Below are 13,386 nucleotides of genomic sequence, written 5' to 3'. Positions count from 1 at the left end.
TTAGCCCTGCAAGCTAGTGACCTAATGGCACCAAACACAGAGCTTTCTGGACCTTTTTTTTTTTTCTGGAGCCGGAGCTGGAGGGTGGAACCCCTTCCTTTTTGCAGCTCCACACATGGAGCCCCTGCCTGCTCGTGACACCTCAAAGGGCCCAGGCCATGCTTAGCAGTCACACCTAGAAATTAATGTAAGTCTTTTCCACTTCCTCATCTGCACATAATTACCGATGGAGTTTGCCTCTGTAACATTTATTACTGAACTGTTGTTCTTGAGCCACTAAAGTGTAGGAGTGATTGAAGATAGGGCTTATTTAAGAAAGCTGAATGTTTCAGTTTCTTTTTATTGGTTTAAGAATACTGTAACCCTCTTGACACTGAGGATCTAGAGGAATTTCTTCACCAGATTATTAATAAAAATATCAAAATGCTATATCTCAAAAGAACTAACTGCACCGCATTACCATGCTGACTGGCTGTTGTACTTGCATGACGTTGTGGTGTGACATTGGACAAGACCATTACCCTTGAGAGGCCTCTGGACACGGGGAGTCCCAGGCCACCACATGGGACCCCAGCACAAGGACATGCTGGGCTGCACCACCCCCGTGCGGCCCCAGGCCGGGCACGTCTGCTGCTGCAGAAGCTCCGGGGCTGGCAGGCAGAAGCTGTGCACATGGCCAGCATCTGCTGCCTGGATTTAAAGGTGGGAGACTATTCCCTGCATAGACAGTGTGTCCAGGAATGCGAGAGCTGAGATCGGATTTCCAGGCACAACCAGTCCTTGCCTTTCAGTGTCAGAAACGCTGACTGCCATCGGCAGGGTTTTCTTTCTGTGCTAAGGAGGATGGAAGATCACCTAATGGAAAGCGTATGGATTGGAGGAATGCAATATACATTACTAATTTTTACTGTTTTCCTGGATTAACTCTAACTCTGGATGACAGCTGACAACCGTGGCTGGACCCTCTTGTACCCCACGCCACCTGTAGAAGCCATTAGATCAAGTATGTCTGGTAGAGTAATGAAAAGCAGGAGCAAACCCTTGCTAAGGGGGCTGAGAGCCTGCAAGGGAAATCAAAGCTCCCACCTGCAGAAATGAAATGGAAAAAGCTCCGTACGTGCCACCGAGTGACCGAGGCCAGGAGCAGCTGTGCATGTCTCTGCACCGCTGATCCAAACACCCCGACAAGCACCTCGTCCCTCCCGGCTGCGGTGCTGCTGGCAAAGCCCTGCCATAGCTTTGGGTGCTGCGTCCCCAGTTGGAACCCTTTTTGAGGCCATCCCTCCAGGTCACCCCTTTTCTCATCCTTTGGATGTGCTCTTGGTTCTCACCCAACAGGCTCAGGACCGGACAGCGGAGAGGGCTGGGCTGGGCTCAGGACAGGGGCTGCACGGGGCAGCTGTGGGCACAAGGAGAAGCTGGGGGGTAAGAGCCTGGCCTTTGGGCTGGAGAGAGCAAACGGGAACAGATCGGCTCCCTGTGACACAGCAAGCTGAAAATGCAGCTCCTCAGGTCTCATGTTGCAGACGACAGCTTGACAGGACCCTGGCTATGTGAGAAAATGTGCTCCAAAGCCACAAGTGGGTGAGGTGGGATGGGACGGCGGCCAGGGCCAGGAAAACCTCTTGGTAAGGCAGTAAGGCTTTCCCGCGTCTGCCCGCAGCGGCCAGCACAGCGGGCTTCATTAGGTTTCCTGGCATTGCACAACACGGAGGAGAAGAGCAATCCCAGAGAGCAGCCCATGCGAGGGAGGGAGCTGCGCGGTGTGGGTGGCAGCGGGGAGCATGGGAACCAGATCAGCCCATCTCGTCCAGCCGGGATCCCGTTTCTCCCAGCTCTGACACAGGCTCCCCCCGCAACTAAGTGGAGCCACAGCTCTGCTACCCTATGCAAGAGGTGCTGTGTCTTCTGAGGCCACCACAGCTGAGATAGCTGGGAGGAGTCACGTTCACAACGAGCCTCTCTGGCCAGCAGGCATGTAGGGGACCCACACACCCAACTCAGGCATTCGCAAAGTGCCTGAATCCTGCCCTGTGTGCGCGAATTAGCACAGGAGTGACACTCAGATTTAAATCAGGTATCTAATTCTTTCCCCTTTTGGGTTGAAGGCACTGTCGATTAAGAACTGCTGCAGGAAGCCTCTGCAAAGCGGGAATGACTCAATTCCCACTACAGACATTTCTAGCAGCCTTCTCATTACCGTTCGCACCAAAATGAGGTAGAAGGGGAGGTGGGATATTCCGCAGAGACAGCAGTTGCTGCTTGGTGATGCTGCTGGGCGCCTGGACCAGCTGTATTCAAAGGAGCAATCTGAAAGCCGTGCCAGCCCCAGGACGCCTGGCCACCACGGGAGAGCCCTGCCGGGCCCACCCCAGCCCAGAGGGTGGAGGGGCTGATGCTCTGCGTCAGCCCACGTGATGCTCTCAGCAAAACAACAGGCAAACGTGACCGGAATGCAGCCGGCGCAACCCGATGTTTGGAAAGACTAGCTCACTGTCAAAGGGGCAGGCATTGCAAAAATGATTCCACATGGCTCCATCCTGAGCTCGATGCCATTAAACTGTTTCACGATCTGGATGAGGAATAGAGAGTATACTTATAAGATTTCTGGAAGATGCTAAACTGGAGAGATTTCAACCACCTTGGAGTATTGGATTAGACTGCAGTTTCGACAAAAGAGAGAAGCTGTCCAAAATCTTCAGGATGCATTTCAACCAGGGCCAGAGAGAAGTACAACGCTCAGGAGAACTGGAAAACATGAGTACAAAATGGGGCCGGGCAGAAGCACTGCAGAAAAAGCTTGAGGACTGCAGAGGATCACTGTGCATAAGCCAACAGCGTGACAGGACTAGAAATGATCAGATCGATTTCAAGAGAAACAGATTTATCTTTGACCAAGTTTCTAACGATAATGAAGTATAAGCCCTGGATGAAGCTACCTCAGGAGACCAGAGGGTCTTCGTGACTGGCAGCCTGTAAGGAAAGGCTGGACGACTGCCTGTCAGACAAGACCCGGGGTACCTGACCCTCCCTCCGCACAGGCACCCGCAGCCGCTCGTGTCCCTCTAGCCCTGCCTTTCTGTGAGCCGATTCATGACCGAAGCCCCTCAGGGTAGACTGCAACCGATCATTACAGAGCCCAGGTCCACAAAGAAGCCAACATACGTCAACGAGTTGCTCTTTGCTCGTGACAAGGACAAGGCAATGCAACTTGGGCAAAGCCCTTTCAGCGAGATTTGAGCTGACATTTGCCACAGGGTAGGGAGGCACAGCAGCCAGCGCTCCTTCAGACGGCAGTGAGAACACTGCTGTGCCATGTTTCCTTCATGGTCGGTTTAAGTCCAACGGCTACGTAGTTGGACATGTTCAGCTGTGCTATTCCTAATCCCCTGTCAGCAAGTGGGCAATATCTGGAGTAGAGCTATGGGTTCTTCAGGGGACTCCATGGTCTGAATTCATCCACAGAACAGGCCAACAATTTTACCTTGTGACTCCCACATCAGATCTTTTAAAAATAGCCTGGTTAGGCTTTCTTTTCTTCCCCTTCCATGGGACTGTCCAGCAGTACCAACATCTGGGAGACACCAATGGAGCACAAGGTGGGTTTTCTAGAGAGGCCATGATGAGCGTTGAGCTTGGCAGTTGCGTGTGGCTGATGCCCGGAGGGGTCGGTGTACGTAACCAGTGCTTTCTCTCAATTCTCAGGTCAGCCCTGTACTGCACTGAGCACGCACCCACCGCACCCCACGGCCCTCCCCAGGGAGGCGGCCCCGGGCAGGGGTGTCTGTGAAGGCAGGACCGACTGCTCAAAGTTGCTGCCTGCTGCTGCTGGAAGGTGAGCACTGCCAACCTGTGTTACACGGGGCTGCTTAATAGCCCAGAGCAACACCGACACTGAATTATTTCTGAAGTTTATTGTGTTGAATTACCTATGACTGATGTTTTGTGGGATTACATAAGCGAAAACACAGGAACGGATCTCCTGTAGAGGTGTCTGGATTTATAAATAGATTTATTGCTCCTCTTTGAAGTTCAGAACATACAGCCATTCATATGGCCTCAGGCTTAAGAAGCTATCCTTCCCAGGCCAAAAAGCTGTGTTGCACTTAATTATTTGTTAACAGGTTTAAAATCTGTGCTTCAGATGATAGACTATTTCAAATTAACAGTAATTGTGCCAAGCATTGCTGTTCTCTGACTGCACCTTCCCAAAGAGGCCCGCTGGCTCTCGCGGACTGTACCAAACTCCCAGCACGAGCTTGGTCTAGGGAACAGAAATCTAATTCCCCAGTGCTGCTCTCTAGGGTTTATGGCAGCTCCTCTTAAAAACAAACATGTTGCAAGACTCAACCGATGAAAGCTGCAGTCAGCAGTCCAACCCAAAAACGTTTAGCAAATAAGGCTGAGGGTAATAACTACTGTTACAAATTACCGAAGATGATGGAATATTGTCTTCATATTCGAAGTACTACATTTTCAAAACTGGCTTATTAGAAAGACCATAAAACCAAAGTCTTCCTTCTTCCCTTAGTAGTACTAACACGTATCAATCAGTTGGCTGTTCAAATGTCCGTCTTTGAGATCAAGCATCTACTTCTATAAGAGATGCTGTCTTAGAGAAAGGCAGAAGACAGGCAGAGGGCTTGACCGGCAGGCAATGCAAATCTTAGTGTCTGTTCTGCAGTAAGTCAGAATCAATGGTGACGTGAATTGCCTCTCTAGACTCAAACTCTATACATGTCAGTGGGCTGTTTGTCCCTATGGATGCAGTCATAGGACAGGAACAAGTTATTCTGGTAATTTACCCTTTCCCACTTACATGCACCCTCCCCACAAAGCTTTGCTGCAGGAAAATGCTTGTCTTGAAAACTGCACAATTTGCAGAGAGGCTGCAACAGAGCTCCCCTGAAATGCCACCTGACCTTGTGAAGTGTTTCAAGGCTGTAACCAACCACCAGCTTTCTGAAGATGTGCTCAAGCCTTAGATACATTGATAAAGCCTTGTTCTACCAAATCAACTATGAATTTCGCCTTACCCCGGCAGTCCCACAGTGGACTACCCAAAAAATACTCTGTGAGACCAATACTGTACAATTCAGGCCTGGGCCACTGATTTGACCTCCCGCAATCCCAAGACTCTTCTCTAAGGCCCCATCTGCCTTTGCAGTAGATAACCCACATACCTGCTGGCTGCTTTCTTAGTAGGTGACTTGTAAAAGTGGTCAGAACCTGCCCGGCTCTACTCCCACACTGTGCTCACTGAATATACAGTTAAGCTAGTGTCGACCACATAGATCTGGACTACATGTCCTCGCTTCTGCTGGTAAGATACAGGGAGGGAAATCACTTGCCTCATCTTTACTTCAACTACCGTCTTTGTCAGTAAGGCTACAGAATCATCCTCTCCTCGTGGACAACAGCATAGAGTGAATTTGCCATCCATGAAACCAGTTCAGTTGATGTCAAAGTTAGGTACCAGGGAATTATCTCTGTGTAAGGTGATACAAAACCACCAACTCTTTTAAAACCATCTTTGCCGAACAGCTACTCATGCCCCTTATACTTCCCATGTTTCCTTCTAATGAGGAAGCTTGCTTCCCCACACCAGATTCCAAAGACAGTCAGTGCCAGTGTTAATTTACACTTGGAGCCCTCTTGCAGCCCCATCTATCACACCAGCAGGAGCCTAGGCAGCTTTCAAAGAGCCACCGAATGTGTTCCAGAACCTGGTTGCTTTGTGCGAGCTGCACCAAGCTGACGATGCTAAACTTTGGTTTAAATAATGATTTAGCACCAAACTACCCAAACAATTTATAGCGCAACCTGCCCTGGCCCGAAACAGAGCTTATGGCTAGGGCAGCTCAGAGTTCGGAAAGTGCAAGCTTCAGAAGAAGACGAGGGCACCAGCTGCACACAGCTCCGGGGCTGGCCTGCTGAAGGGTGCAGCTGTCCCCAGACATAATTCGGGCCTTCTCTGCTCTGCCACTTCTGCAATCTTCCATCTCATCACCACGGAGCAGCCCTGACTGTCCTACCCAGCACATCTGGACAATGTTTCCATCTGCAGGGTTGGCATACACTACCAAATAAGTATATAAATGAAGCAGAGTTACTGTAACAGCTACAAAGACTAAAAATACACTCACTGCAACAACGCAGCAGGGTTCCTAAAACATTTACAGATTTGCTTGTTAGACAGGATTATTTGAGGCAAGGGAGAAAGTTATATTGTGACCCAAGTAGCTTCTCTTTTTAAAAGCAAATTCCTGCTTAGAACCATTTCCAAACAAACCAGTTGCAATGGTCTCACCTCTGTGGACTCAGCTGTCCTCAGTCCCTGACGCAGGTTAAGTGAGATCCTGGGCATTTCAGCTCTCCAGGTCTCCTAGCACCTCTCAAACAGCGAGCCAGGCTGCTGGGTCCATATGCATACAGGTCAGAAACACTGGATCCACATAATCAAAGTCACTTTGACGAGCCATGAGCTGACAGCAAGGAGACAGGGTCTCTCCCCATGTCTAAGCTGTTGGAGCATTGGTACCAGGAGCTATCCAAGGGGGACATACATAGGAGTGAGGGGTAAGCAAGAAACACTGGAGGAAACAAGCTCTCTGTGGCCTCCTAAGTCAATAATGGAGCCACAGGAGAGATCGACACCAGCTGTGGATGAGGAGCACAACATAGCCTTAGCTTACACCACTATGTGATTTTTGGAAAAGGCCAGCACCTGCGGGCAGCGTGGTCACGGCAGATCTGTGCCAGATGCACTTTGCAGTACCTGGTCCAGACTGGGAGGTCTTGGGGAGAGGGAGGGAAAGTTGGCTCTTCCCAGGGACCATTTCCCACCTGATCTCCCACCTCCCCTTCCAACCTTATTTCCTTGCTGCACAGTCACTTCCCTCTAAGAGGAAGAGCACGAGGCAGAGGAGAGGCCCCAGCGTGGATCTGTTGTGATTGCTCTTGTTGCTTTGGAGAGGGAGCTGATGGCCATCTCAAGAAGAGAAGATCAGAATTGCCAGTGTTGACCCTCCCAGGCACATCATTTAAAGCTCCCCCAGGTAGAGTATTTCTTGGAAATACTGAGACATTTTTGACAGCATATGCATGTTGTTGGCAGGGTATCATTGCTGCAGGATGGCCGTATTTGAAACCTAACCAGCTGTGGCAATGCTAATGACAAGGGAAAAAAAAAGATGAGAAAACAAAGACAAGGGGCAAAGAAGTTCTGCTGCACAGAAAGCTCTCTTGGGAGTGAAGGAGAGGAAAAAGGCTGGGGAAAGAGCAACCCTGTTAGGCAGAACCATTCCACGCTTGCTTGGCAGGCACAAAAAGTATAAAAAAACTCCCCACACAGCCTGCAAATCTGGACGTACCCACTTACAAGACAAATAACTGTACACAGGAGAGTAGCCTAGAAAGGCATTCCAGTAGAGGCTTATTTCAAGGACAAGGGCTGGAGGGCAGTCCCCAGGACAGCATGTAGGGGACTGTTCCCTCTGAGTGCAGCAGGGAGGCATGGGCATGGTCCCTTCGGTCCCTACCATGGGTCTAGCATCCTACAGATGCTGTTAGAGCTGGAAAACCTTTGGTTTTAAATGCCAGCAAGATCCTCCTTTTCCCGCTGTGCTGGCAGAATGGTTGCTTTCCTTTCTTAGCCTTGGTACTGCCTAAGGACAGCTGTTCTGCACAGGCAGGAGAGCAAAGTCCTGGTAGCAAAGTCCCATCCAACCTGTACCTGACAGTGACCATAGCAGAAGCAAAAGTCAGGGCAAACATGTACTTTTGGTGATATATGAAATAGTAAGTAACTGCTTCCCAGACACCACCATTCAGGTTCTTCAGGTTCTGTTACAACCCCTCCCTCAGCCATTGCTGTCAAATTCAATAGTCACTGTGGTAGGAAAGCTGTTACACTTACTGTTCATCTCTGTTGCTTTCTTCCCTGCATCTTTCATTGTTTTATAATATCTATAAACATCTATGTCCAAAAATGCATAGTATTGAAGATGGGGATTCAGCAGGGCAGTGAAGATGGTTCATGTTTTTTCTACTCCCTCTGTAATAAATTATAGTGCTCTTCTTCCTTGGCTAAGCCGACTCTTCAGGGAAAGAAGCGCAGTAGCTCCTCTGAGCAGTAACAGCTTGGTTAGAACCTGCTACTGTGTGTTTGGTCAGGAACATTTTTCCCATGCAAATTCTTTTGTATTTTTTCACACCAAGTTTCACCTGCTGAACAGAGTTTCAGTCCCTCCCAAGATCTTCCAGCTTGAGCCTGGAGATGCGTGGGCATCTCCCCAGCACAGACCTGCCTGGGATTCTACTGGTAACATCCCCTTCATTGCAAAATGTGGCCATCTGTTTCCACCTTTCATTCACACCTTTTAGAGGGATACCAGCCCACAAGTGACCCTTCCCTCGTCTCACAAAAGCTTGCTTTCTTCTAGCAGTCTCTGAAGAACTACCTTTTTCCAAGTTTTTTGAACACTGAGGTATGTTATTGTGCTGAAGAGACCACCCTTATCCTCACACTCGCTATGCCTCTAAGGCCTCCGATGGAGCACTAAGGTAGGACTTTCCTCCTCAGAAGCTGTGCGAGCTCTTCCCAATCTATTGTATGTACCAGGGCATGCTAGCTCGTGCAAAAGTGAGACTTGATTTTTTAGAGTTCCTGAGGCCATTTTAAAAAAGTTTGCCTCATCTGTCACTTGCCATTCTCCTGATATTTATATAGCCTCAGTCGTTAACACCAGCACAAGAACTTTTTGCTCTTTCCTTCAACAGTGCTGACTTCAACTTTAAGTGCTCTTTAACACCTTGGTCCTCTACAGGCACTAGAGATTCCCTGGCAGGCTTTCTCTGAAAAATGTTTTTATTATTTTTTTATGCCTCAGGCATGCTGTTCCTCAATATCTTTTTCTGGCTTGACTTCTTATGGTTTGACATTTAGCCTGCCAGAAATCGTGCTCTTTTTTCTATTCCCTCATTTGGCTACAATGTCTATTGTTTAAAAGATATCTTCTTACTTCTATGAATCTACTTTAACGTGTTACTTAAGCCTGCTGGATTTTTTAGGGTCCTTTTAAAGACTTTTGCACTGAGCTTTTAATCTTTAATCGATTTTCATACTATTTGCCAGCATTTTACCCTATTTTTTTTTTTTAATATGTTTTCCTGTTTTTATTTAGTCCTCACCTTTGAAGTTGCACTGTAGTACGTACTTCACTATTTGTAGGCACTTACTGATAAAATTAATTTAACTATTTAATTTAATATTTTTTTCAAGAGGTAGCATCACTTTTTCATTGACATGGACCTTCTCTATCACCCAGTATCATTTGTATTCTAGTGTTAAAGTGTCTCACTGATTTAAGAGTGAAGGCTGGCGAGAGCCTGTATTCACTTACAGTTGAAATGTCTTTATAGGTTGGATGGTATCCAAAGAGTGAGCTGAATTTTCCACCTGTCTCACTTGGGTACATAAAATTACCTCATTTATATAGATACTGTGATCAGCTCTTGCTTGTAGAAGAGTATTTTTAACACCACCTCTGTGAAGCTTCTGTCTGTGTGGGGTGAGCACTTTCCTCCTTGTGAGCTTCTCTGATTCAATGCATTTGCCAGTTAATTCAAAAAAATCATACACACATGCTGCAGAATGCCTATCTGAATGCGGCACGCTAATAAAAGTGAGACGTCCATTTCAAAGATTTCTGCTTCCCAGCTACAGCAACTGGAGATTTATAGCTTTAATGTGCGAGTCCTGCTCTGAAACAGAGGTGCCTCCTTTCTCATGGTGAGGGGCAGCCCGGGCTGGCAATCATTTCTTCATCCACGTTCACGCAGAATGTATTTGTGCTGTACTGGGATATGCCACGGTCTTTTCACCTGGGGCTACTACAGAATAAGACAGGATGGAGGCAGATGATTTACAACGAAGTGGTGGGTGACCGAAACTGAAAATGTTCTCCAGATGCTCAGGACATGTTTTTCAAATGCTTTCCTACAGCAACCCTGCTACAAAGGACCAAGCCCAGAGGACGCCCAGGAAGCACATCAGGAAGCGCCAGAGGTAAGGTGGACTGTATGAAGAGGGTGAGGAAAGTTGCAGCGTGGAGAACTAGACCTGGGATATGAGAAAGCGGCAAAAGCCTCCCGGCCCCACTGGCGGCGGTCTCCCTTGAGACTGCAATCCAAACACTGAGAAAGACTGTCTTGGACTGCTGTGTTTTTACTAATCTTTAGGTTTACTCCAGTGATGTTCTCAAGACAGAACTCATAAATGTGAACCTCCTCTACCAGCTCTGTTGCAGTTTTTTATGTTTTTACAGGGTGAGCTCATTATGGATAATTATGTTTCAGATCTCTGTAGAAATATAGAGCTACCAGTAATCAGAGTTGGCCTGTGTATCACAAACATAAAACTGTGTTTGCCACCTATAATTTAACACTAAGAGGAATTATGTAATCTTGAATTTACAACATTTGAAAATGTATTACGGCAGATCAGCTGGGCTCGAGGCTAGAATTACGATGTGCTGCACAAACACAGTTCAATGTAGCCGCGATGGTGACGGTAATCTCACAGATCGGGATGAAAATTTTCTCTTTGCTTTGCAGCACAGGTCTCGGCACAGTGCTCTCCGTAAGGCTTGGTGGTAGAGCATACCTACATGGCAGCATCAGCATCCAGGGTTAACCAACATCTAGAAGATAAGGGTCTCTGCAGCGAGATGCATACTCGTTCAGTTCTAAACCAAATTTGGCTCCTTCTGCAACTCCATATTGGCATCCACACTGGCAGCTAATGTCATGGGTTTCTTTTTTCTTCTACTTTGTGGATTCTATATAAGTGTGCCTTTTATATGGAAAAAACAATCTGGTGTAATAACTCGACACTGGCATTGGAAATACTAAGTACGAAGTCCAATTAATTTATGACTCATTCTCTACCCCCTTCGTGAACAGTGTGTTCCCAAGAAAATGCCATCTGTAGCATTTACCCTGTCTACACAGGGAAGACCAGTCACACTGGGGCTTGGCCTGCTCTATTACACAAAACCCAAGAGATATTCTTTTTCATATTAACAAAGGGGCAAAAAGGCACAGAAGATCCTCTGAAATCATCTTCCTGTTCTTTTGAATACATAAAAATAGGTTACTCATTTAGCAATTTAGGTAAACAGCTCGTTATGAAAAGTCACTGGGGAATAAGCCTTTATGATTTCATTTCTTGATCGTTTCCTGTCTAACTAAATAAACATGAACTCAAGTGACACAGATTCCATTACTTTTGTGCGCAGATTCTTGAATGATTTCTTTCATACTTTTTTGAATAATTTAATCTTCTCCTTCCTGTCAAAGACAACATATATTAACAGACAATGGTTGGGAAGAGCAAAATCTCTCAAAGACAACCAAATCTGTTGAAAACTTCTATTTAATGTTGAATCTAGGCAATGATCAATTCTGATGCTCAAAGATATGTAGGAAAGTTTGGGGGGGTTATTCTGTTTTGGTATCACTTTTATATCACTTCAAAAAGAGAACGAGAGTGAGAATAGTAACATCTTACAATATCACTAAAATCTACGGTTAAAATTCCTTGATAAAATCTGTTCTGCCACAATTTCAATCCTGACCTCTACATGAGCACAAGAGCTGAAGTACATCTGTGACATTAGCAAACCATCCTAGTCACAGCAGAACCACAGTAACGCAACATGCTGCTTGTCCACGACTGCACACAGGAGATAGCAGACTCTCCCCGTTTCTCAGTCCAGGCTCAGTAAACGGCTGTTGCAGTGAAGACTAACCGAGAGCTAACCATGGCTCTGATTTTTCCCTGGTCAGGCTTCACCAAACTACTTTTATTCCTCAACTGGCAGCTCAAGAAGCAGAAGCGTGGTATTTTAAAAATGGCCTGTAGACTTACAGCATGGAGCATTCTCAGATATATCTTCCTACATCCTGGTTTAGAGGTCTTGATGCTTTGAAGGATACTCAGTGACCTTCTTAAAAAACCTTAGCAGCCACCCTTCTTTCATCTCACAGATAGGTTGTAATCCTACACACACAACTTCCAGAGCCTTATGCTCATACTCTACAGCTTGTAAGGCTGTGCTGAGTTCTCAGCAATTTCTGCTAAAACCAGAGACAAAAGCAGAAACAATGAGAGAAGCATCTCTACAGATCATGCCTGTGTAGCCAAGAGAGGAGTCCTCTGTACCTACTAATGTGGCATGAGCTTCTCAGTGTGGGGCCAAGGACAGCAGCTGTGAGAGGGAGCCACAGGGACTAAGATTTGGCTTCTAACATGAAGAGAAGAATGAACCAACAACAGCTAGAGATAGCTGGGGCCATTAGTCTCCTGGAAACCGTTCTGAAGCTATTCAAAGGGAGAGAGAAGGCTACCCAAAATGTTAAGCAGCAACCTTCAGGGATGTCAGCTGCTGTAAGTGGTATGTATTGTTTTAGACCTTCCTCATTCGATGACTGACTGGGAATTCTGCTTCTTGCTCCGAAAGACGGAAATGGCATCTTTTGTTTGCTTGACCCTGAAAGGCAGAGGAAGTTGGAGACTTTATTTATTCAACCTCAAGACATGGGAACTTACAGAACATTGTCACTTCCCAAAGAGCTTTTGTTTCTATTTTCCTTCTCAGCCTGTGTGGGTTCTGTTTGCCTTATGGATTTTTCACAGACAGTTTGCTACCAGCTTTGGACATCTGTGAGTGGCTTTTGCATGTGGCTGTCAGTTGAAAGAACGTTCTTTGTAGCTGCATGCAAATAATCATGCTGCTTGATGGCAGAAATGCCTCCAGTTTTGATCAAAAAGCCTTACCACTAGATTTGTTATTGACCATTTTAATGAGAATGCGTATTATTTCAGAGCACTTTTGAAGTCTGGTACGTCACTATGATGATGGATGCTAGGAAGGAAGGCTGAGGGAAGTGGCAGCGATCAGAAGCTGGCTAACACAACAGAGCACATGGACTTTGCAAAACTCGCCATCCCGTTCACAATAAATTTCTGCCTTTAGGAGACTATTTTGCTGTTGTGTTTCATGAAAAAAACAACCCTTAAGAGAACAGGGTTCCTTAAGAACCAGGAACATGCAAGTTATATAGTCAGGCACACAAACAACTATCTCAAAGGCAGATTGAAGACAAGTCCCATTGTGTAACATTAGACTAAGACCTACCCAGAATATTTGCATAAAAATATTCTCTGTCATGGCTGCCAAATCCCAGAAAATGAGTTGCGGATCTCACCAGTGGCTTTCCCATCAGGTCTCTCACTTTTGTTTGGCTGAGAGTGCAGACACCAACCTTGAATTTAGAGAGGGCAAATGATGGAAGGACTTTCACATATGGGGAACTGTTTTG

At 46.6% G+C, this 13,386-nt stretch overlaps 1 protein-coding gene across 7 annotated transcripts in view; it reads right to left on the bottom strand.

Moving 5' to 3' along the window:
- Positions 1-13,386, bottom strand: part of ATF6 (activating transcription factor 6) — an 81,806-nt gene that overhangs the window by 2,510 nt on the left and 65,910 nt on the right. For 2 of the 7 annotated variants that reach the window (XM_075156590.1, XM_075156592.1), the window contains one exon: positions 126-12,554. The exons of the other annotated variants lie outside the window; for them this stretch is intronic. In XM_075156590.1, coding sequence (XP_075012691.1) covers positions 12,295-12,554 — 260 coding nt within the window. In that variant the 3' untranslated portion in view covers positions 126-12,294. Of the gene's footprint in view, positions 1-125; positions 12,555-13,386 lie in introns of those variants that run through there. 7 annotated transcript variants of the gene reach the window in all.

Source organism: Calonectris borealis, chromosome 8 (assembly GCF_964195595.1).
Source record: "Calonectris borealis chromosome 8, bCalBor7.hap1.2, whole genome shotgun sequence".
Lineage (NCBI taxonomy): Eukaryota > Metazoa > Chordata > Aves > Procellariiformes > Procellariidae > Calonectris > Calonectris borealis.
This window is presented reverse-complemented; position numbering and strand designations above follow the sequence as displayed.